The sequence below is a fragment of the Triplophysa dalaica genome, chromosome 21 (assembly GCF_015846415.1).
Source record: "Triplophysa dalaica isolate WHDGS20190420 chromosome 21, ASM1584641v1, whole genome shotgun sequence".
Taxonomy (NCBI): domain Eukaryota; kingdom Metazoa; phylum Chordata; class Actinopteri; order Cypriniformes; family Nemacheilidae; genus Triplophysa; species Triplophysa dalaica.
In genome coordinates, this window is record NC_079562.1 from 3626516 (window position 1) to 3650946 (window position 24431).

The window sequence follows — 24431 nt, forward strand, 5'->3', positions numbered from 1 at the left end:
TGTGTTCCCAGCAGGTATTATTCGTGGGAATGTGTTTTAACAGAATGCCTTGTCAACTAAGCTCAGACGCATTGACGGCCTGTGACTAAATCTTCCCCGATACAAACTCATTTTTTATATTTTCTGAAGAAAGTGAGAAGTGTTTGCCTTGTTCGAACCTCCCCGCCAAGACCTTTCCACTGACCACATTCTGTCGACTGAAGCACTTCAACTATAGTAACAAAAGAGTTATTGGTATTCACACAAGTGAATGTGTGAAGACAAACGTGTTAACATGACCGACTATAACCGAAAAAGCTCTTCAAATGAGTCGCGAGGAGATAATTCAACACTGAATAAACAGAGAGACAGATGCATGTGTAACTGTCACCGCATGAGCTCCATATTAGCATTGTCGTTTATACTTGTCGAGCTGTAGTCAAACCCATTTCAGGCATATTTGTGAAATGTCATTGGGGTTGCGATGTTGCGGCGGTCCTCCGGGGAAATCCACTCCTGAACACCTTCCACGTCAGACTCATTTATTCATCAGTTCAGACGTGAGCTGTCACAGACGCTGTCTGCATCTTCACAGCGTAGCGCCTTTTCATGTTTCCTACATCTTCAGACAGCCGGGACGCTGTGGAAATACTAATAATTGTGAGGGTGACAGTGCCGGTTGAAATTCTGTTCCAAAACGTTTTTTAAACACAGATTAACAAATACAATTAGCAAATAAGTTTAGTAAGCTAAAACCGGGGCTGTCAATTCGATTTATTGCAATTAATAAATTTATATAATATACTGCGAGTATAAAAGGCTCCCAAAGGCTCCTCATTGAAGGTAGAAGAAAAGGCATGATCAGGATTGACAAATAATGATCCCGGGATGAAATAATATGAGTGCTGTGTATATTTATATGTATTTACAAAAAACATAAATATATATACTGTATATTTTAGAAATATGTGCGATATAAATGTTTATATTTACATAATAATATTTAAATATATAAGTATATATATTTATGTACATATTTCTTACTGTATAAATACATGTAGGTGTTTGCATTTGTATATACATAGAAATATATATCAAACTCACATATTATATAAACACAAACTTTTATTTTGGAATCGATTAATTATGAATGATCCATTTGACAGCCCTGGTTTAAACTTGCATCATTTAGTTGCGAATTATAAAAATCTTTGTTTCAGGCATGATTAATTGATTTCAGCGATTCATCAAGCTTCATCGATTCCAATGATTTAACATGATTAATAGATTTCACTGGCTGATGATACACCGATACAAACATATAAGCTTTGAGTTCACTTGATTTGTTCTTAATTGTAGGACAAAGATTCTTAAGTGCTACTATGAGTAAAATTCACTTTGTGATGTTCCGAAATAACTCTTTACTACCAAATATGAAACAAAGACTTTAAATATTAAAATGGAGAGTAAACTTCTTACGACACATTATCACTAGTCTTTGCGGCCAATTCCAGGCTTCACTACATTTGCCACAGTATCCGCTGTGCTTTTTATTCCCCCTTTTGATGCATACAAAAGACCGACAAGCTAAATAAAGAAAAGAGTCAACCCAAAATCTCTCAGTCACTTTAGTCACTGGAATGTCTTTCATTGGCTGTCACAGCATCCAACATGTGCCGAAGTCTCCCCTGTTCTTCTTATCCATAGCAACCATCCTAAGACCCATGGGCTTCCACTTCCACCTCATTGTTTGGCCTGATGAGGGAAGTTCCCAAAAGCTTACAGCGAACGAAGACTACAGCGGCAGTCAGTGAAGAAACGAGGGACCAGTCTGGCCGTGCCAATCCCTGTGGTAAAATATTTCATCCCGGGATCATTATTTGTCAATCCTGTTCATGCTTTTTCTTCTACCTTTTATGAGGAGCCTTTGGGAGCTTCTCACCCGGGGCGTAGCGCCCCAGGCTGCACGTAATGAGCTCTGACCATTATGCCAATTAGATGAACTGGATAAGGACTTGGCCATGGCTATATGCAAAGAAGCTTTGGACAGTTGCTAATTGGGAACTTGCGAGGGGAAAATATTCTTTCGGTTACAATGAGCCTTTGACGGGCTGTCCCTCAAAGCTGTCCTCTCTGGTGGGAAGTACACGTTTACACTATGGAAGCATAAGTTCCTCAACTTAAAGGTAGCGATGTCTTCTAAAACCAAGAGACTTTGAGAAGAGTTTGAGAAAAGAAATACAGTGAGGGATATATTATTTGATCCCCTGCTGATTTTGTAAATTTGCCTGCTTGCAAAGAAATAAAAGGTATATCCTTTTTATGTTAGGTTTATTTTAACTGATAGAAACCGAATATCAACCCAAAAAATCAGGGGGAAAAATTATATAAAGGTTTTAAATTGATTTGGATTTCAGTCAGTGAAATAAGTATTTGATCCCTTACCACCAACAAGAATTCTGGTTCCACAGATTGGATTTGTGCCTATATGGACCAGAGATAAGTCCTGTCACTTTAAGAAAGTACTCCTAAACCAGCTTGATATTTATATAAAAGAAGCCTGCCAACAGAATCGGTATCTTCCATTCCAACCTCTCCACCTCCATGGTCAAGACCAAATAGGTTTCAAAGGATGTTAGGGACATGATTGTAGACCTGCCACACCTTGAATAGGCTACAGACAGAAGCTTGGTGAAAAGGAGACCACTGTGGTGCGATTATTCGGAAATAGAAGAAAACAAAATAACTATCAATGGCCCTCGGTCTGGAGCTCCCTGCAAGATTTCCCCAATGGGGTTAGATGATCATGAGAAAGGTTAAAGATCAGCCCAGAACTACACGGAAGAAGCTTTTCAATGATTTCAAGAAAGTTTGGACCACAGTTTGCCAGCAAACCATTTGTAACACGCTATGCCACAATGGCATTGAAATCCTGAAGCACCCGCAAATTCCTCTTGCCCTAAAAGGCTCCTGTGAAGTTTGACAATGGACATCAAAATGTTTCAGAAGAAGCTTTGAAAGTGCTGTGAGACCAAAATTGACTGTTTTTGGAGGGAGAGAAATGTTGACTATGATCCCAAGAACACCATCCCTACAGAGAAGCACAGTGTTGGAAACATTGTGCTTTAGGGCTTTTTCCTCTGCTACGGGTACAGGATGACTTCACCTCATTAAGGGGCTGAGGGACGGGCCCATGTAGCGTAAAATCTTGGACGAGAACCTCCTCCCCTTAACTAGATCACTGAAGATGGGTCGTGGATGTGCCTTTAACATGACAAAGACCCAAAACATATTGCCATGACAACCAAAGAGTGGCTTAAGGAGAAGCACATTGAATGTCCTAGCGAGTCTCTAGTCCTATAGAAAATATGTGAAGGAGGCTAAACTCCAAATTGCTGAGCGACAGCCAAGAAACCTTTAAGATTTACAGATGAGTGAACTGTAATGTATCCGGACACATGTGCAAACCTATCATTAATGTCTCACCTCTGTGCTTGCCAACAAGGGTTTCAAGTAAGTACAAAGTTAGGTTTTGCTCTGGGATCAAATACTTATTTCACTGACTAAAATGTAAATCAATTTATGACCTTTACATAACAATTTTCCCCAGATTTTTTGTGATATTCTGTATCTCTCAGTTAAAATAAACCTAATAAAAAATGATAGACCCTTCATTTCTTTGTAAGCAGGCAAATTAAAAAATCTGCCAGGGATCAAAGAACTATATCTATATACTGTATACTGGTACCTTTTCTACAGCACACTTTGATAAAGGCATTTAGAAATCTTGTTCAGTTCTGCACAGGATCATGCAAAAGTAACAAAAGCCAGGTTCTCTTGATTTAAACCCTGTCCTCCAGCCTGACTTCTTCGATCGCTCGCTTCTTTTTGCCTTGATACACATTTTCTCCACACAAAGAATTTTTGCCCAGGTCTAGAACTTCTACATCCGTGCCCTATGGTACCATACATGTATGAGCAAACTAGCAATCAATATCAAAAAAGTCACCTCACCAGTAACAGGTCACCCAAAAATAAAAAATAGCACTCTCATACTAAAAATGAACTAATCTCTTGTGATCTAATCTTACTGGTCAGCATTGCAACAATATTTTTGATATATGTATTATTTTTGTGGCGTTATACTTGGCTTATAATCTCGGCAACTGACTTCTTATTTACTTCTTATGTGCATCTTCTGAGACTCTTTAGAGAAAACACTTTTGCCACAAACATAATCATAATATCTGAACGTAATCAGTCAAAAAGATTTTTATAATTTAACAGCCATGATTACTCATCTAGCTTTCAGTACAACACTGTGAGCTGCATTCTGCAATAAAGAATATGGAAAATATGTATACGGCGTCCAAATGAGAAAATTTAACACCATTTATCATGATTACATACGATAAAATTAAATTAAGTCCGATAAGAGGCACACAAAAACAGATAAACTAATTATCTCGAAATATCAGAACATACAAACACATTCCACCCACACAATGACAACTACAATACACTATAAACACTGAATCACCACCTCCATCTAGTGGTGGAGGAGAATCACAAACGCCATACTATATTTACCACAAAACACAATTTAAAGAATATGGAAACCTTTCAAAGGAAGGCTGCGTCTTTTTGGCAATCCGAAGTAAGCATTTAAATCCCTTATTAAAAGCCTTCATGTGAAACTTTTGCTTGTGATTTACCTACTTAGAAAGCATTACAGGTTACATGGCAAGTCAAACAAACAAACTAAACAGCAAATTTAAATGCAATGATTTTTTTCTATTCTAATTAAAGCACTTTAGCTACATGAGGGAATTAAAGTTTAATGCATACGTAATGCAAAGCCGACTTGAGTTCTGCATACTAACTGAATACACAGATTGGCCTAAACCCACAACTCAAGTAGCTATTAATATCCAGCCACCGATTTTCTACACCGCTTACCATATGCGAGGTCAAAAGGAAAAGAGTGCTGGAGACGGTCCCATCGTACCTCAAACAGGGCAGGAAAACCCAGAACAGGTGGTCAATCCATCACTGGGCTAACACACACCAGATTCACACTCTCACTACACCTACAGATGCTTCTGTCCACAGGGACAGTACATTGAAGCATAAATATACAAGTCATAAGTATGTGCATTCATTTGAAAGTGCACAAAAAACTTACAATACACCCACACACATGAAAGACAGTAATGTTTGCCAAAATAAGTATACTTAAATAGTCCATTATTGCAAGTCTTCATCATTTATCCATACAGAAATAAAAGAAATTATATTCTGATTTCTAATGCATTCTACAGAAATAATAGAAGTGTGTGATACATAAAGCTCAAAGTGCCTCACAGTCATCAAGGGTCACATTTAGAATCCTAAAGGTTATCTCACCTTCTTTGGATCATCATAGAAGATCCCAATGCATGACATATTAGGCCCAATACTGGAGCTCTCTTTAAACACTGATGCACAGTCCTTATAAAGTCCCACTTTATATTTATAAGCTATAGTGATGCCCCTCATAGGGGGCAAACCAGTCTTAATGTTAATTTCTGTGGTCAGCCCAGAGTATAAAATATAACACACTGCTATGAGAAAAAGCGCCAGGCTTAAGACACCAATGACACTCAAGATCTCCCATTTCCACATGTCAGCAGCTTCACTGAAGTGCGAAATAATGACCGAGAGCTGCTTTTGTCCAGAATAACAGTCTTCCTCGGTTCATTCATTCAGCAGATCATACGGGTTAAAGAAGCGGTGATCGACTGCATGAGTTAAATATCAAATAAAAGCAGAACAGCGGATTTCTGACCAAATCACAACTTTCAGGCTGAAGATGCTGCGCAGAATTTCACAACCGCAGATTCATTTCCCTAAACACAGAACGTGTTTCGCTCAAGCTTCCTGGACCGTACCATTTGATGCTGGTGGGGGTATGTTCACAATTAACCGAAGTTTTTTTTAAACATGTTTCATTCACGTCTGCGCAACCGTTCGATGTTAACTACAAATATATTTTCGGTTTCATTGACGAATGTTCCTACGACGAGGGGCTTGCATTTGGTTCAGTCTGGTTTTAGATGAAACGCGATTTAAATGATTAAAGCTGCGCACGAACGGCGCATAACAGCACAGACGTCAGTAACACGTAGAACTTTATATTACACACGCATACAACGTTTTATTAGCTTTAAATTCGTTTTACAGTACACTTTGATACGTAAAAGAATACACAAAGTCAAAAAGACTGGGGTCAACATTCAATACCTCCAATTGTCGGAAGGTGGCAGTGTTTATATGTTTATTATTAAACATCAAGTGGTCAACGCTACATCCCAAATTGAAAATAGTAGCGTATTTTGACAGCATCTCGAAATGATCTCCAGAGAACAAAAATAAGCAATAAATCAAAGGTAAATGCGCATATATCTGTGGCGTCAGACCTGTGCCCTCCCACTATTACATGCACTTCCTTGATCTATAATTTCCTAATATGCACCTCCCCTGCGCATCAAGGGTCACGTTTCTTTATAAGACGCGTCGAGCTACTTTACAAACGCCGTGCTGCGCGTGAGTGAACATGGCAGGCACCGTCAAGAGGTTCTACGATCTGTCCGCTAAACTTTTGTCCGGGGAGGTGTTGAATTTTGCCGCCCTGAAGGGAAAAGTTGTGCTTATTGAGAATGTAGCCTCGCTTTGAGGCACAACAGTCAGGGATTACACTCAGATGAACGAGCTGCACAGCCGCTACGCGCAGCAAGGACTCGTGATTCTGGGAGCTCCCTGCAACCAGTTCGGACATCAGGTGAGACCTTTGTGTTCCTTAACTTTAAAGAAAATGTATCTTATTGTACAATTGGTTACTTTCATATTCATATACATAAATCGTATCGTTGCGATAACATGACATAATAAAGTCTCGTGTGTGCGGCACGGTATTGCAGAACAAACTAGTATAGACTGGGCTGATCAAATATTTCACGATTATTAGTTACACTTTAACGTCACCAATGTAAGATTTCCATGTAAGAAAAATGTTGTTGTGCTGTCTAGATTACAATTAAAAGTGCTTTCTTCGTTTTGAAGGATTGTATTTGTATTGTTTTGCAGGAGAATTGCAAGATTGAGGAAATCCTCCTTTCTCTAAAATACGTCCGTCCTGGAAATGGCTTCGAGCCCAAATTCCAACTTCTTGAGAAGCTGGAAGTAAACGGCCAGAATGCACACCCTCTGTTCACTTTCCTCAAGGAGGAGCTCCCTCAACCTAGCGATGACTCCTTGTCCCTGATGAACGATCCCAAATCCATCATCTGGAGTCCTGTGAACAGGAATGACATCTCCTGGAACTTTGAGAAGTTCCTCATTGGTCCTGATGGAGAGCCGTTCAAGCGCTACAGCAGAAGGTTTCTCACCATCGACATCGAAGGAGACATCAAAGAACTCCTCAAGAAGATGAAGTAAAACATCAGCCACCTAGTGTTGTGGACACGTGAGATAGAACCTAATGGGCAAGCCAACGCCTATTGCATGTAACCACAGCCTCTGAGATAAGATTGTTGTTTGATTCGGGCCGACTGTACAGACATGGCTAGAGTGCAACTGTTTTTAAACTGTTTACTTAATGAAGATGCTTCCTAAAATCTTTCAGAGGGATGTTTCTGATGTATTTGTAAATGTTTATTTTAAGAGTGGTACTGTTTCCATGACCTGCAGAGATCAGCTTTTTTCTTCCAACATTATAAATATAAATAAACATTTCAGAAAACGTATTGGTTGTTCCTCGTTTTGCTTTTTTCAACACGGATAAACAGAAGCAATTCAAATCACAACTTTCTACTTTTTTACTTCCATATTTTTTCTTCGGTGTCGATTTAAATTCATTTTCCCCCGCTTGGATCTATAGTTAACAAAAGAAGTATTCTGTAACAGGATTTGACAAAAAAATACAGTGACTTATGAAACCGCAATATAACCCCATAGTGAAGTATTGTCATATCAAGCTTATTTAAGGTTTTATTGACCTTATCAGAATGAAGAGTATTCACAATTTTTTTACATAATGTACTTAAAATAGCTCATGCAGGATCAGTCAAATAGTGATACACTTTTTTCTCCTTTCAAGCAAAACAGGTTGACCAAACAATAAAAAATATCTTCGATGTGATAGACCCACTTTGTTTTCTAAAGAATCTTAATATTTGAAAATGAAAAAAATATTTGTCTTGAATTCTGTGCTATGCATGCATTAATTATAAAATATCTTGATGCAGTTTATCACTTAAGACTACTAAGGGGATTACTGTAATAAAACTATAATAATAGTCCCGCTCTATCTTCAGGATGTGTCCTAACAAGTGGAAACAGTCAGACACGGTTATACTGGTTCTGAAAAGCATTCAGGGTTTTAATCTGCACTGCATTCGCAGTTTTGCAACAAGATCTTCCAAGGTCTGTGTGTCTAAACATGGAGAATATAATGTGTTTGGGCAATCCATCACTTGTAAGTATCTTTCCTTGACATATTTGGATGATCTTGAAAACAGGCGTCAGGGACACTGAACTAGGATCTTGTTGAATCTGCGCTTTCATGTTCGTTCAATATTTTTTTAAGGAAAATATAATATATTTGACTCATTTAATTCATTAACATTTTATTAATTGAGGCCATTGGAGGATGGACAGGATATCTGCTGCCCTCTGCTTTTATCTAAAGCTATATACAGGGAACTCCATCTATGCACGAAATGGGATGCGAATTTACGATATTTGCGTCAACTAATCCACACTACGCATATATTTTGCACTCTTGAGAAAATTGCAATTTAATACCGTTCGATAGCTCCTTTATAATAGCATATTTCCACATTATCTCGACGTGAAGTACTGTGACGATTCAGCAGGGGGCGCTCGTATCTCATCTGACACAGAGTCAGTGGCTAATGCTAACCAGCTCGAGATGGCCGGACAGGAAGACCCAGTGCAAAGAGAAATTCACCAGGATTGGGCGAATCGTGAATATATCGAAGTAATCACCAGCAGCATTAAGAAAATCGCCGATTTCCTGAATTCCTTCGGTAAGATGAGGAAACTACGCCGCGTCTGATTATCTTCAATCCATTACGCCATGTCTTCATGCTAACATGCTAATCGGGAGTACGGGATCGTTTGGAAGCTTTATAATGACAAATATGTTGATTATTCGCAATTGTTTTGGCTCGCAGTTTTAGAGTTATGGATACCGTGGCATCAAAACATCTATAGTTCATGTGTAACACGACCGGCAGATGATTTAGCGATTTAGGTAATGAATGCAGGGCGTTGGGTTGGTCCTGCCTGCTGAGCAGTCGCCCATTTCCGTTTTTCTAACTTTTTATCGTAAATATAAAGTATTAAGATTTTGCTTATTTATATAGATATTATACGTTTCTTGTTGCTAAATACACATTTGTAGTTTGTTTGTGATAAAAAAGCCGACTGGTTTGTTTTGAACCCAGCCCCAGTTTCACTGCCATACATTAACGCACCAATGCACGCAACTGAGCTGCTTGTAAACATTTATATTAATGACATCATTATGTTTGTGTTTTCTATGTATTTTTGTGTCCAGCAAAATAATTGATTTTCGGTTCCCAAACATTGCCAGCTGAAACAGGCTTGCGTCAGTATGTTGTTTGCCGAATGTAAATAGTGTTTTGTCTCTTTAGATATGTCCTGCAGGTCGCGTTTAGCCACTTTGAATGAGAAGCTGACTGCACTGGAGAGGCGAATCGAATACATTGAAGCCCGGGTACGTTTGTTTTAATTCTTTATTTGTTACCACAGTTTGCACCCATCAGCCTGTTTATAATTGTCATATGTTTTCTCTTAAGGTCACAAAAGGGGAAACCTTGACTTAGACATCGGGATCCACATCAGAACGCAATGACGGCTTTACACACTCACCTCCTTATCATTCACTTAAATCATTCAAGATATGTTTCTGTTGGTTGTCTATTGTAGATCAGTTCATTTATGTATGGGACCGGTGTCTTGATGTCTATGCTGAACAGAAATTGGTTCTTCCTCATTTTATGGCTGAAGTTTTACAATGTCGGGTACTTCAGTTTTTTCGATCCATCAGGCAGGAGTTCTTGTCTCTTTGGTGTTGCTTCATGCAAACAGCTGATGTGTCTTTCCTGATGACTTTACTTTGATGCATCATGCGGAAGTATATAAATGGTAATGCAAACATAGACTGAAAATAACTTTGTTAAACTGATATTATGCCTTGATATCTTTTTTATTATTAACATTTTATTTGTAGGTGTTTTGATTAGTCCTCCCGTGTTTTAACAGAGTTTATATTGTTCATTCAGAAACGTGTTTTAAGTACATCACTGCCTGCTGTACATGTATCATGAGACAAACATCTGCACATGAGAAATGCCAGTTAGAAGTATGAGTGAATGGAGTGCACTAAAGTCAGACTGTTTTAAAAGAATCACTGCTCCTATCCCCGGTATGCAGTTTCGTGTTACGCTAGTGTGTTATTATGGTAATGTTTTGTGGTTTAACAATAAATAAAAACTCATTTAAACCAGTCTATGTACTTTTTTAATATTAATTATATTATGTTGGTGAACCGTGTTGTATGTATTTATAATTGTACGCTTTGATAGCAAGTTGAAAATACATTTGTGACCCTGAATCACAAAACCAGTCTTCAGTAGCACGAGAATATGTTTAGTAAAAGACAAAAATACATTGTATGGGTCAAAATTATAGATTTTTCTTTTATGCCAAAAATCAGTAGAATATTAAGGAAAGATCCTGTTCCATGAAGATATTTTGTAAATTTCCTACCTAAAATATATAAAAACTTTATTTGTGTGAGTGGATGGCCTGCCACAGTGCCTCAGTTTATCAACTTTAAAGGCAATTTTCTCAATATTTAGATTTTTTACTTAGTTTTAAACGGTTGTATCTGTGCCAGATATTGTCATATTCTAGCAATTTATACATCAATAGAAATCTTATTTATTCATCTTAATTTCGAAAAATTGACCCATAAAACTGGTTTTGCTGTCCAGTGTCATTTAAACGCCATTCTGAAACTTTTATTTTGTAAACCGCTACTTGTGCATTTCCGGTTTTCGTCGCGTTTCGCACAAATAGGCATTGACACGGCAAACACGCCTTTGTAACCATTCATGTTGTCTTTAATAGATTTATAGAAATGTACAAAGCACATGATGCGATCATACAGTCAGGATTTAAGCAAAGGTCTCGAGAATGTCCCTGTTTTAATTGAGGACTGCTTATCTCAGGAAGCTTTTGCTAACTTCCAGGTAACCTCCTTATACGCATATTGTATTTATTGTCATTATTGATGTGCAACTATGTTTTTAAATTATATTCATTAATTAACGTTAGTTATAAGGACATGTGTCCATTTAATGTTTGCATATCGTAAATGTTTTGCCATAGCAACACTAGATGTCAGCACTGTCCTTTAGTTTTAATTCTCAAAATCTCATAGTATGTGCCAGAGAATGTGCAAGGACCAGGCTGTGACCTTGATCCAAGTGCGGTGACGCTCCCAGGTTGCTCTTGTCGTGCCCAGTCTTGCCTGCCCGACTCCTGCCCCTGTTTGAGGTTTGGCCAGACGTATGACAGCAGGGGACTTTTGATTCAGCAGCAGGAAGACGACAGCTACACCCAGCCTGTGTTTGAGTGCGACGTCCTGTGTGCCTGCAGCGATTCATGTCAGAACCGGGTGGTTCAAAAGGGGGTCGAAGTTCAGCTGGGTGTCTTCAGCACCACCGACAGAGGTTTGGGGGTGGAAACTCTAGAGCGCCTCCCTTGTGGACGTTTCGTATGCGAGTACGCAGGGGAAATAATCGGCGCCCAGGAGGCTCGTTGCAGGCAGCTCTCACAGACTCCTCATGATATGAACTACATCATAGCTGTTCGGGAGCACAGCGGTGGAGACAGGGTCACCCAGACGTTCGTGGATCCTGTGACTGTGGGAAATGTGGGCAGGTTCATCAACCACTCCTGCCAGCCCAACCTGGTCATGGTGCCGGTGCGTGTTCACTCGCTGGTACCCAGACTGGCTTTGTTTACGAATCGAGAGATAGAGCAATACCAAGAACTGACCTTTGACTATGGAGGAGGGCGCAACACAGACGCCCAGAAGTTAAAAGAAGTGCCAAGTGACACTCAGGCGCGGTCTGATGATCTCAAAGTGCTACAGAGAAAAACATGTCACTGTAGAGAACCAAACTGCTCAGGATTTTTACCGTTAGACATCTCAGTTCTCCATTGAAATTGAATCTGGTTTCATTTCAGTTTTGTTCAGATGTTTAATATTGTGTACTGCTCGGGTATGGTGTCTGATGTGGAATATTTTCATGTTTGACATAGATTTTGTTTTTTTTCTTGTGAATGAACTAAACAGTTTTTTAATGCATTGTGTAAAGTGTAAGTTGATGCTATTTATAGGTATAGAATGGGTATTGATAAACTAAAAGTATCAACCAAGCAGATTTATTAGTTTGCTCAAGTAATATTTTTTGATGAGAAAAGTTTCCTTTGACTTTTTAAACCATTAAGGGCAAATGTTTGCTGTTTTGAATAATATATGTGGGGACATCTGCCCAAATTTGAGGTGGAATGCAAAAAAGTGGCATCTGCAATGTTTGACAAGTTTGTTGGGAAGATCTCAGTTGATGCATATATTTTACAAAACACCACTGCATCTTAAGTGTTACGCCGTAACCATTTCTTTTAAGAACAGTCTGCATTTGTCACTGGACCCGTAGCCCTCTGGGTAACGAGCAATTAAAAAAGGCCCATGGGTATTTTAATATAGTAACTGCTGTTAGTCTCTTGACACAAAGGGGGTGGGAGTGACCCACTTCATTCAAATGTCACCCTTAAATCTGCCCCCTCTCTTCTAGATCTGCCCCATTTTCACTCCAGCCCCGCTTTCATCTTCACCACAGTATTAATATCTACATCTGGGTTAATTAGCACAGAGACTAGAAACCAGAGCAAAGCACAAGGCAGTATGGGAAGAGGCAGATAGGTTCTGTCTTTGCCAGTTTTACGCATCAAGTTAAACCACTACTGGACATTCAAGACTTCCTTTTCTTTTATTTGTGGTTGAACTTTTGAACTCCTCCATGGGCTCTTCATTGCTCAAATTATAGATTTGATTTTGAGGGAACGCATGATTTTATGAATGTTTAACTTTCTTGCTTTGTATAGAATGTATACGAAAGGCAAAAATGGTTAATAGTTCACCCAAAAGTTGAAAATTTCATTTCAAACCTGTATGACTTTCTTCTGCATAACACAAAAGATATTTTGAAGAATGTTTGTAAGCGAACAACATTGGACTCCATCGACTTTGGTTGTACGGGCACAAATCCACTGAGGCATTTCTCAAAATATCTTCTTTTGTGTTCCCCAGAAGAAAAAGGCATAAACATGTTATTAACCACATGCGAGTAAATAAATATAAAGAGATGAAGAACTTCTCCTCAGTGTCTGTTGGCCATGCATGACATGCAGTTCAGTAATACAGTAAAAGTTTATTGATGTTTCCTTCAGTTCCCATCAGTGATAATCTGAGGACTGTGGTAAACTCAGATCCTGTGTTTGTTTTATGACTCATTGGGATTGGCAAGTGAGCACATTCTCAGGTCTCTATGGCAACAGAATGTGTGATATCGACCGGTGCGTGTAGGCTTTAGTGTTTAGGAATGGTTGGTGAAGATTGAAGTCAGTCAGCTATCTCCGAGAAGGGAAACACATATGGGCAGGGACACGGAGGTCTCACTGGTGGATCGGAACTGTCAGTTTGTGGTAAGGTCGCTTCCCAGAGACTGCCAGCCCCAAGGAAGCCAGTTGAGAAAACCTTTTTCCTTTTAGAGAGACTTTAAATCATATAAATAATTACAATTTAAAATGAATCAAATGAGGATTTTGAGCACTGTTCAGTTTAAAGTAGTGTATAAATAAAGGAATATCAAAAATAAAATTCTGTCATTATTTGTTCACCCTCATGTCGTTTAAACGTGTATTTTAACACAAAAGAAGATATTTTGAGAAATGTCGCAGTGGTTTTGTGTTCCATAGGAAAAAAAAATTATAATGAGAATATAATGCATATTTTACAAATTCTCCATGAAGTAGGTTAAGACTGAAATATTAGATGTATATCTGTCTGTTAGGTGGCCATCTCTGGCCTCAGATCCTCTTGAGAAAGAAGGGTATTGTTTTCCTTAACAAGTTTGTCCAACAAGACTGCTGATGTTCAGTTCAACTGTGTCAATTTATATTTTTATTTGGAACGTCATATGGAGAAATTTACTGCAACATGACAGAGAAAGAGAAATATTGTTTTGGCCTAGATATTGATGTTGATATACTATACTATCCACTGCTATGATGTGCATGTGTGTGTGTATTTGTATATAATTAACTTGGAAATTCTCTGCTTCGTCTTATTTCACTTATTTGAAATAATTAGCTTTCAATGTTGATAGAATAAAAGAAGAGTTTAAAATAATCACAAATCTATATTTTTATTTTTAGTTATTATTACTTAATCAAAACAATTGTCTAATTGATATCAGGCCTACTTGGAATACAAACATGATTTTTGAAAATTATCTGTTTTTGCAAATGAACACTTCATAAAGGTGCCGTTCAAACAAAAATGGCTTTAAGACGCAACACTTAATGATGGAGACTGCACGTCTGTGTCGTTTCTTAAACACTGCTTCACTACACGAGAAAAGAAAAACAGGCAGAGAGATAGAATTAGACGCACTGTCACATTGAAGTTGAACATGTCTAGGTGAGAGATGATATGACCAGTTTTATCTACAAATCTGAAAAACAATAAGTGAACAAATTGATTTTCTATCTGTGTTTCCTCTTCATTTATTTAACATTCTCTAATTCTCCGTCTGCAGGAGCGCACAGAGGTTTCCGCTCATCATTCACGCTTGTCCTCTGCACTACAATTAGTGACAGTGAAATTGCACAGTGCTTAATAGCGGCTTAATGAAGCTTGCGTGATTCTTAGAGCTCAAACCGGGTAATCGGCCCTGCTACTCATCAGAGACGACTGGAGGTCCTGTCATCCCGAGACCAATAAAAGGGACGTTGAGCTCAGCTGTTTATGTTGTGAAGAGCTCACGGTACAAGATCACAGGCCTATTTCTGGAAGGGGAAATTGAGCGAATAAATGAATAGTAATGAAAGAAGAGACTCTCGAAAGGATTGGATCCCATTCTTGCTCTCTCAAGAGCCTGTCACTGTATCTTAAGATGTCACATCTGAGCTCCATAGATACCACGGTCCAGAATTTATATTTGATTTGAAATAAATGTTGTTTTGTCTCTATAGAATGTTTATCAGCATATGAACGGATTTAGATTAACATGCTTGGTAGGAATAAGTCTATTTTTCATGAAAATGTACACAAAATACTGTGGTTTATCAATATCATCTCAGTCTAATAGAGTTGGGAGGGTGCAAGACCCAATTAGCAATGCTGTCATTCATATTATAAGATCGTTTCCTCCGGGGAAACAAGATCCAATATCGCTGTATAATTGTCTTTTATTTTTAGTGAGGAAGGACTTTTGTGTCCTTTAGAACAGCAAAAGCTATTGTACTTACTGCAAGACACAGCTCTGATTCTTGTGTGTCTATCTGAACGTGCCCATGACACATCATTTCATGCCTCATATGTTCCAGACAAGTTCCAGATGGTGCTGTGACGTTGGTGTGTGGTTTAGATGATCTTGTCACACCAGTTGAGTGATAAATAAATAACTTTATTGGTTTCGGGTCAATGACTCGCTGGGTTCTTATCAAGAAGGTAAACACACAACAATAACGGTCTACTGTTTCAACTTTTTAAAGTTTACCCGAAACTAGGCCCAATGAGCTCAGATTTAAAGCAAGAAAAAGATCCTTGTCCGTCTGAGTTTTCCAATGAACTGACAGATTTTTTTTAGCCACTTTTATATACAGTCTTTTTTTTCTACTTTATGTTTCTGTAATGTACCTGTGATTCACTGGTAAATTGCCTTTCTTTTCTAGTACTAAGTTCTGGTCTTGTTGTAAACAATTCACAGGTATTATTCTAAGGAAACAAAATGTGTGTTCTCCAAAGCATCTTATGATTCATAAATGACATCATCAATGGGGTCAGGTTCTTATGCAGACTTTTGGATTGTGATTTTTTTATTGGGCTAAACCTTATAAGCTATTAACAATTCAGTTTGGGGCTGGGTTATTCTGTTTTTGTCTTGCTGCCAGGATTTTATTTATAAATGTAAACTAGAAGCCTTTAGAAATCTTACCAAGCTTTTCCTGTTTTGTTAGTTCTTGAGAACGCATTGAAACCGAACCATTAAGCACCAACCAAAACATTCTCTTAGTGCTAATAATCTTTAAAAAAAACCTCCAATCTTCAATTTCATTTGAGCTTACAAATCATAACACATGTTTTAGGAAGACGCCTGACATGTTTTATTGTTGTGTACTTTTTTTCTACCCAAATCATTCTTGTTTAACTGTTGCATTCATCAACACATAAAAAGGGACGAGCTGTATGGCCCTTTTTTCATTTCAAGCAGCTGTAACTGCAGATATTTACATGTCAAAGGCTCAGCCGATGGTCTCATCCCCTTCACATAAACACATGCAGGTCGAAAATAAGGTGAGAGCTGAACGCAAGACAACTATATTAATAGTGACGGAAGCCCACTTACGCTCACGGCCGATCTCTCTTACTCATTCTAAATACAGCACATGACTGACAAGCACAAAGAGCAACTATTGTGTGTGTAGTGTCTGCATGCATCTATTGTGTGTGTAGTGTCTGCATGCATCTATTGTGTGTGTAGTGTCTGCATGCATCTATTGTGTGTGTAGTGTCTGCATGCATCTATTGTGTGTGTAGTGTCTGCATGCATCTATTGTGTCTGTAGTTTGCATGCATCGCTCGGGTTGTGTTTCACTGAGCATAAACATACATCTTAGGGTGTGAGTTTACACTAGTTGCTAGGAATGGACAGAAAAGATACATTCACACCTTGCGTTCTGATTCTTGCACATGATCACCTAACCCTAACTGCTCAATGTAGGCTCGACTGAAGACCGCCTGCCATTTAACTGCCGTAGAGGAGTTCTTACAGTCCTCCCTAAAAAAGGAGAGCTGACTGATATCAAGAATTGGCGTCCTGTGTCCCTCCTCTGTACAGATTGAAAATTGCTCTCCAAAACTTTGGCAATCAGATTAACTGAAGTAAAGGAGCAAGTCATTCACCCGGACCAGAGCTATTGCATACCCGGTAGATGCATTTTTGATAATGCGAGATATCCTTGATGTTTCCAAGTTGTTTAATTTGGACTGTGCCTTGATCTCGCTAGATCAAGAGAAAGCTTTTGACTGGGTTGAACATAAGTATCTCTGGAAAACTTTAACAGCTTTTGGCTTTTCGGTGGCTCAAAGTTGGTAGGGGTGTCAGGCAAGGATGTTCATAGTCAGGAATGCTCTACACAATAGCCAGAGCTGACAGTTTTATAATCTGGGGTATAGGAGGTTTTAAGTATTTGGGATTCTTTTTAAGGTGATGAAGTCACTGTACAAAAGAACTGGAAAGGAGTGAAAGGTTAAAGCACGATTATCTTAATGGATATGGTTGGCTCCAAATATGTCGTAAAAAGGGCATGTTTTGATTGTCTACTTCTTAGTTGCATCTTCCCTTTGCCATAAACTGGCCTGTGTGGATCCACCTGCAGAACTGATGAAATTCAATCCTTGTTAGTGGACTTCTTTTGGGATAAATTACACTGGATTACTAAAATCATCATATTCCTGCCTAAAGAGGAAGGTGGAAAAGGTCTGACAAACTAACAATTTAAGTTTGCAATTCATACAAAGGCTTCTGCTCGGAACAAGAGACCATAGCTGGAGAGCGGCTGCATGTGGATTTTTACGGGTTTTCGGAGGCCTTCACATGGACAAATCTCTTTTTCTTGTAGACGCCCTAAAACTAGACACTCGTAGAATTCCAATCTTTTATCGGAATCTTTTTAAAGTATGGAGTCTTTTTTAGCCTGAAAGAACACCATGTGTAGAATCACTCTTCTGGTTGCTGAATGAACCCATTATACACGGAGCTCATTTTGATTTCTCCACTGTTGATCACACTTTTCCTGGATAAAACAATAGACTGAATCCCTGAACACCACCCTGAATCATGCTAAATGTGGCTGGAGTTGATTTCATGAACATTGAGCAGCTAGTTTCTCATCTGGGAATCTCCTCAACTCGAATAGTTACTCATCTGATAGGAAAGTGGCAGTCTGCCTTTACAGCTGCAGAGAGACAATTTTTACTTAATATTGCAAAGTAGTAAAGAACCCTAACACTCCCATTCCCCACTATATACAGTACTTGTATCCTAAATAAGAGGATTGTGTGGGACTGTTTTAAAAAACTGGGAAGTCCTTGTGTTTAGATTTATTTTTAATTTACTGGTAAGGTCATGTACAAAGTTTGTGTTTTGGTTTTTAATAAGAAATGAAATAAGAAATTACTATAAGTAATCTGTTTCAGAAACATTTTCATTGGAAACTTTTATATTGGGTTTTAAGTGTGTGCAGAAAAAGTATTTTGATTGTCAATTGCTGAATTTTATTTGATGTCGAGCCAAACTGGCAATTTACTCAAGTAGGAAAAACAGAAATGAACTAAAATCGGGTCAAAATTTTACCGTTTTGGTTTCGACGCTTGTAAAGTCCAGAGTGCTGATCGATTTCAATTTGCATAAGGCAGTGGACGATCTGACCTCTATTGAACTGAAATGGTGTAGTACATGCGCTTTGTGTTCTGTGTATGAAAATGAATTGTTCTATGCAAATTTTTTAAACATTTATCTTTTATTAATGACATGAGACTCATGTAAACTTGTTGGATTTAGATTTTTTTATTGGGCTAAACCTTATAAGCTATAAACAATTCAGTTTGGGGCTGGATAATTCTGTTTTTTCTTGCTGCCAGGAATGTATCTATAGATTTGAACTAGAAGTGCTTGTTAAGAAATCTAATCAAGTTTTTCCTGTTTTGTTAGTTCTTGAGAATCCATTGAAAGCCAACCACAAACCAAAGCATTATCTTGGTGTTAATAATCTTTAAAACAACCTCCAATCTCCAATTTCATTTGAGCTTACAAATCATAACACATGTTTTAGGAAGACGCCTGACAAGTTTTATTGTTGTGTACTTTTTTTCTACCCAAATCATTCTTGTTTAACTGTTGCATTCATCAACACATAAAAAGGGACGAGCTGTATGGCCCTTTTTTCATTTCAAGCAGCTGTAACTGCAGATATTTACATGTCAAAGGCTCAGACGATGGTCTCATCCCCTTCACATAAACACATGCAGGTCGAAAATAAGGTGAGAGCTGAACGCAAGACAACTATATTAATAGTGACGGAAGCCCACTCACGCTCACAGCCGATCTCTCTTACTCATTCTAAATACAGCACATGACTGATAAGCACAAAGAGCAACTATTGTGTGTGTAGTGTCTGCATGCATCTATTGTGTGTATTGTCTACATGCATCGCTCGAGTTGTGTATCACTGAGCATAACATAAATCTTAGGGCGTGCATGTACACTAGTTGCTAGGCAACATGGTGAGCAATTGGAAATAAAACTGTGCATTTTTGGGGTGATGTCCTTGCAAAATGAAAACTTTATTTTACTTTGACAGCACACGTTGGAAAGGTTGCACCCCATGCTCAGTCAATTATCAGATTAGTGGAAAGGACCTCTTGTAAAAGCATAAATGTAGAAAACTAAAATATACTTCTTCGTTGTTCACAGTATTTAGTAAGCTTTGGTGTATTTAAAATGAAAGTGTAATGTTGTTTGCCACATTTTTACTTTGATTATCTGACATGTTTCTTAGTGGAACCATAGAAGATAAGTGTCAGTTTATATGTCAATAATTGACAAGCTGATTACAATCCAGGCATTGCAAAACAGAATGGAGCGAGGTGAGGTGTTGAAAATGAAAAAATTTGACTTTCGTGAGTTTGGCACATTTATAAGCAACCCACTGCATATTTCAAATAGAGCCATCTACTGAGGGACACTGTTTAAAGCCAGAGCCAAATCACATCAAAAATGTGTTCCAGTTCTGACGAATGTTTTAGTAGGCCAAATGCAAGAAAGGAAAAAAATTAGATCACCAACTTGATTTATGGGTCAGACTTAAAAAGACACCAGAAATAAAGGACAAAAGTAGAATAAGTTTGATTGCCTCTGTCTAGCATGGCACATGTTTTTTAGTGCGTTTAGAACATACAAACCCGTTTATCTGGTACGTTTGCCTCTAATTGCATTTGTTGTGTCTCAAACATGTCAAATAACTTTGTGGTCTATCTGTTTGTCTGCCTGTCTGACTCTCTGTCAGTCTGTCTGTCTGTCTATCTGTCTGTCTGTCTGTCTATATCTATCTATCTATCTATCTATCTATCTATCTATCTATCTATCTATCTATCTATCTATCTATCTATCTATCTATCTATCTATCTATCTATCTATCTATCTATCTATCTATCTATCTATCTATCTATCTATCTATCTATCTATCTGTCTATCTGTCAATCTGTCTGTCTGTCTATCTGTCGATATTTCTATCTGTCTATCTGTCTTTCTGTCTGTCTGTCTGTCTGTCTGTCTGTCTGTCTCTCTCTCTCTCTCTCTCTCTCTCTCTCTCTCTCTCTCTCTTTCTATCTATCTATCTATCTATCTATCTATCTATCTATCTATCTATCTATCTATCTGTCTATCTGTCAATATTTCTATCTGTCTGTCTGTCTGTCTATCTGTCTTTCTTTCTGTCTGTCTGTCTGTCTGTCTCTCTCTCTCTCTCTCAATCTATCTATCTATCTATCTATCTATCTATCTATCTATCTATCTATCTATCTATCTATCTATCTATCTATCTATCTATCTATCTATCTATCTATCTATCTATCTATCTATCTATCTGTCCATCTGTCCATCTGTCGATATTTCTATCTGTCTGTCTGTCTGTCTGTCTGTCTGTCTGTCTATCTGTCTATCTGTCTATCTGTCTTTCTGTCTGTCTGTCTGTCTGTCTGTCTGTCTGTCTCTCTCTCTCTCTCTCTCTCTCTCTCTCTCTCTCTCTCTCTCTCTCTCTCTCTCTCTCTATCTATCTATCTTTCAGAACTCCATTACCCATGTATCACCTCATGATGCGCGTCCACAAGGGGGAGGGGCTTCAGAGCTCATGTGGAGGTGGTAAGAAAGCGGACGGACAAGTGCGGACAAAATCCGACTGGCACTAGACGCCGCGATTTTCAATTGGGTGACTGTCGCGTATCATGGAATTATACGAGGGAACCCGGCCGGACGCTTTAATCCGTTGACCGCATCGTCACCGTTGCATTTCCGACGCGGTCCTTCTGAAGAAGGTAAAGTTCAGGTGAACTCTTGCCGTTACAGTGCTGTTGAGAGGGATGTGTGACTGATGCATCCATCAGTGTGATGTGATTAGAACGGAAGTTTGTCACAGTGTATCATTGTGCCCGTTCGATCCGCGGCAACTGTTACAATTTCACAACGTTATAATGTAACGCTGGAGGGAAATGTTGCAGGAGGCAGGTGGGAGATTTACTGATTAATGTCATTTATAATACATATTTGGGTATCGGTCGATAGCTTTTATGGATGAATGGTCTCATTTTGGTGATATAATATGCAGTTTTTTGGTTGTTTTGGAAAAACTAGCCTTGATGGATGGTGCGTCTTAACGGAACTGTCATTTGTTATGTTAACGGTCACATGTCGAGTTACGCGGTTGGTTTTACCTCACTGTACCTACAGGTACAGGTGAATGTTTACTTCTGTATATGTGTCTGTCAAACATTTCACCCGAAAAGATGAAGTTTAAAACATGCAAGAATAAGATAAGTCTGGCCTCCATATTTAGTTCCCACACAGTATGAATCCAAATGTGAAGGTTTGAGAAACAGCCCACATACTGCTGTCATTGCACATGCAAATACCTACTTACTTTATTATTTAACAGTCAGCATGACAGTAATGTGTTTAACTTGGCTACATAATTTCAAGAATCACAACACTTCAACTTGACAAAATATTCACCTTCTTAAGAACTGTATGTGTTCCTTGGCAGTGCAGAGAAGACAACAATTTGTCTTGTATTGTAAACAAAGTTTTCATTAGCTGCCACCCTTCAGTGTTTACTAGCATCACTGCATTATTAACCTAGCTGACATCTATTTTGGGAAGTATGATGTAAAAATGGATGTCTATTTATTCATGTGGGGAAAAGCAAACAGCACAATTTCTAAAAAGGTGTGTAAACTCAGTTATCACAACTCTGTCAATACTATTTGGTTGTAACTGGTATCCCTCTGATGTATGTCGTATTATTGAGCCGAGCGTCTGTGAAATGTTTCTTTTTGATGTTGTCTGGTCTCATCTTTCATTGATTTAGCTGTAGACTTCATCTCAAGTTGATTCGAGCATCTGCTCAATGTTCCAGATGAAAGTGTTCAGTGGTCCTGTTGCTTCTGATAAATATAAGAGTTTCTTTGTTCATGCGCTTTGTTCATTATCTATTAATTTAGCCATTAGGGGTCATTGGATTGTCCTAAATAATCTACATAAAGTGATGTATTCTGCTGTCACTCAGTTTAAGATTCACCTACTACCACAGGCAGAATTGTGAGTCCTGTCCTGTAATCCCCGAATGACAATGTGTTGTGCATTATCATGAACTTAAAAGAAGTTTCCCCAAAATGACCTCACGTCATTGCAAATTTACGTAAAATATTGAGGGATGTGCTGGTTTCTCTTTTCTGATGAAAGAAGCATACAAATTGTACAAATTGATTTTTTTAAGTTTTGTGTAAGAAGTACAACCAGCATCATCTGAAAATGGCAGAAGAACTTCACATTCTTCTTGCTCTTTTTGGCAGATTATTATTTTATATTTCAGTTTTTATTGTAAAGGGTTACAGTCAGCATCACTTTTACAGTTAAAGTAAGCTTTACACAATTTAATGACCGAATAATTTGCCTATAAAACAGTCAAAGTTATGAGAATAATGTCCTGGGACCCCTTTGAGTTCTTTACGTTTCAACATTGACTATTTACTATAGAAGGGGTGTGTTGGTAACATCACTGGGATTTTTTATTTATTATTATAGAACAAAAATATAAGGTTCAGTAGGAGTTATGTACTCAATCCATTTAGTCCATAGTCCTTTTCGAAATTGACACAAAGTGTAATTTTTTATTATAAATGTACTCTTCAAAACATCACTCCAGTCCTGCCTTTGTGGAGGAATAGGTTTATACCAACATCGAGTTTTTGCTTTTTGGCTTTTTTTTAAACATATATTTCTTACTCTTTATACAAGACATCATTGAGACCCAAATAAAGTACCTCAAAACTTAAATCATTTGGCATTTCTAGAGTTTCTTCTAGGACATTATTTATCTCTTTCCAAAAACGTATTAAGCAATCCCAGGAGAAGTAAAGGGATTGGCTTTTTGAATGGCGCATTGCCTCCAGCAATTTGAGTTAACCGAATATTTTTTTTCTGATTTGGCGGAAGGAAAAACCGGATAGTATTTTCCAACAAAACAAAATACTTTATTTTTGGCAGATTAGTTAAGGTTAATTTGTGCATGAGTTGGTCTTCTAGTGAACCTGTTTTTTGGCTCAAAGTGGGCTTAGGTATTTGACAATGAATCAAACTGATCTGGTTCTCGTGATAAATCCAAATAAATATGCTACCAGTAGATTTTTAAAGGAAGAAAATCATATGTATTTGAAACTTAGGTGTTCATTTTTTAGAAAACTGTTAGCTGTCTTCTTGTTGTAGAAAGACGTTGTAGAATCCAAAAACTAGACATAATTTAGAAATTTCCTTTACAGATCATAGTACGGCTTAATGTTCCAAAACGTTCCCCATCATCCACCCATAGAGCGAAAGAACCTTGAATTTCACGTCTATGCATAAAACTAGGGCATCTCAAAATGGCAATTTCTAATTTTCTTGAGTCCATCCCTATGGCCCACATGGTCACGCTATTAAAGTTCCACTAGCTGTTCCATTGATGATAACCTACATTCTAAACTGTATAAATAAAGCAGATGTGTTTCATGCTGTTTTTCCACCCTTATATATTTCATATCTCTTCCTCAGGCACACCGTAAAGCGGAGCAAGATGTCGGACAAAATGTCCAGCTTTCTCCACATCGGGGACATCTGCTCCCTGTATGCAGAAGGGTCCACTAATGGATTTATCAGCACTTTGGGGTAAGATGACCTGTCCTTAGCAAAGTT

At 38.1% G+C, this 24431-nt stretch overlaps 5 protein-coding genes across 14 annotated transcripts in view; 4 read left to right on the forward strand and 1 right to left on the reverse strand.

Annotated features, from left to right (window-relative positions):
* The window catches only part of LOC130410330 (testis-expressed protein 264 homolog), a 36105-nt gene extending 29748 nt beyond the window's left edge, over positions 1–6357 (reverse strand). Inside the window, exon 1 of the mRNA XM_056734938.1 lies at positions 5386–6357. Within this exon, the coding sequence (XP_056590916.1) occupies positions 5386–5643 (258 nt within the window). The 5' untranslated portion in view covers positions 5644–6357. The remainder of the gene's footprint in view (positions 1–5385) is intronic.
* A 128-nt stretch (positions 6358–6485) lies between these two features.
* Positions 6486–7763, forward strand: gpx1a (glutathione peroxidase 1a). Its single transcript, XM_056734940.1, has 2 exons — positions 6486–6799; positions 7105–7763. The coding sequence occupies exons 1-2, from the start codon at positions 6575–6577 to the stop codon at positions 7453–7455; spliced, it is 576 nt and encodes a 191-aa protein (XP_056590918.1). The 5' UTR covers positions 6486–6574; the 3' UTR covers positions 7456–7763.
* A 1145-nt stretch (positions 7764–8908) lies between these two features.
* brk1 (BRICK1 subunit of SCAR/WAVE actin nucleating complex) lies at positions 8909–10573 on the forward strand. The gene is made up of 3 exons (XM_056735035.1): positions 8909–9068; positions 9699–9781; positions 9864–10573. Exons 1-3 carry the CDS (start codon positions 8951–8953, stop codon positions 9888–9890), a joined length of 228 nt encoding a protein of 75 aa, XP_056591013.1. The 5' UTR covers positions 8909–8950; the 3' UTR covers positions 9891–10573.
* A 564-nt stretch (positions 10574–11137) lies between these two features.
* On the forward strand, positions 11138–14104 carry setmar (SET domain and mariner transposase fusion gene). The gene is made up of 2 exons (XM_056734969.1): positions 11138–11321; positions 11513–14104. The coding sequence occupies exons 1-2, from the start codon at positions 11223–11225 to the stop codon at positions 12299–12301; spliced, it is 888 nt and encodes a 295-aa protein (XP_056590947.1). The 5' UTR covers positions 11138–11222; the 3' UTR covers positions 12302–14104.
* Positions 14105–21356: 7252 nt separating this feature from the next.
* The window catches only part of itpr1b (inositol 1,4,5-trisphosphate receptor, type 1b), a 93049-nt gene continuing 89974 nt past the window's right edge, over positions 21357–24431 (forward strand). For all 10 annotated transcript variants that reach the window (XM_056735679.1, XM_056735680.1, XM_056735682.1 and 7 more), the window contains exons 1-2: positions 21357–21520; positions 24291–24404. In XM_056735679.1, coding sequence (XP_056591657.1) covers positions 24313–24404 — 92 coding nt within the window. In that variant the 5' untranslated portion in view covers positions 21357–21520; positions 24291–24312. The remainder of the gene's footprint in view (positions 21521–24290; positions 24405–24431) is intronic.

What these genes read in the sequence shown, in the direction of transcription:
- setmar (XM_056734969.1), top strand. Translation starts at nt 11,223, where the DNA reads ATGATGCGATCATACAGTCAGGATTTAAGCAAAGGTCTCGAGAATGTC. An exon ending in AAGCTTTTGCTAACTTCCAG is followed by an intron (nt 11,322 to 11,512) that starts GTAACCTCCTTA and finishes AAAATCTCATAG; the next exon opens with TATGTGCCAGAGAATGTGCA.
- brk1 (XM_056735035.1), top strand. Translation starts at nt 8,951, where the DNA reads ATGGCCGGACAGGAAGACCCAGTGCAAAGAGAAATTCACCAGGATTGG. An exon ending in CGATTTCCTGAATTCCTTCG is followed by an intron (nt 9,069 to 9,698) that starts GTAAGATGAGGA and finishes TTGTCTCTTTAG; the next exon opens with ATATGTCCTGCAGGTCGCGT. An exon ending in TCGAATACATTGAAGCCCGG is followed by an intron (nt 9,782 to 9,863) that starts GTACGTTTGTTT and finishes TTTTCTCTTAAG; the next exon opens with GTCACAAAAGGGGAAACCTT.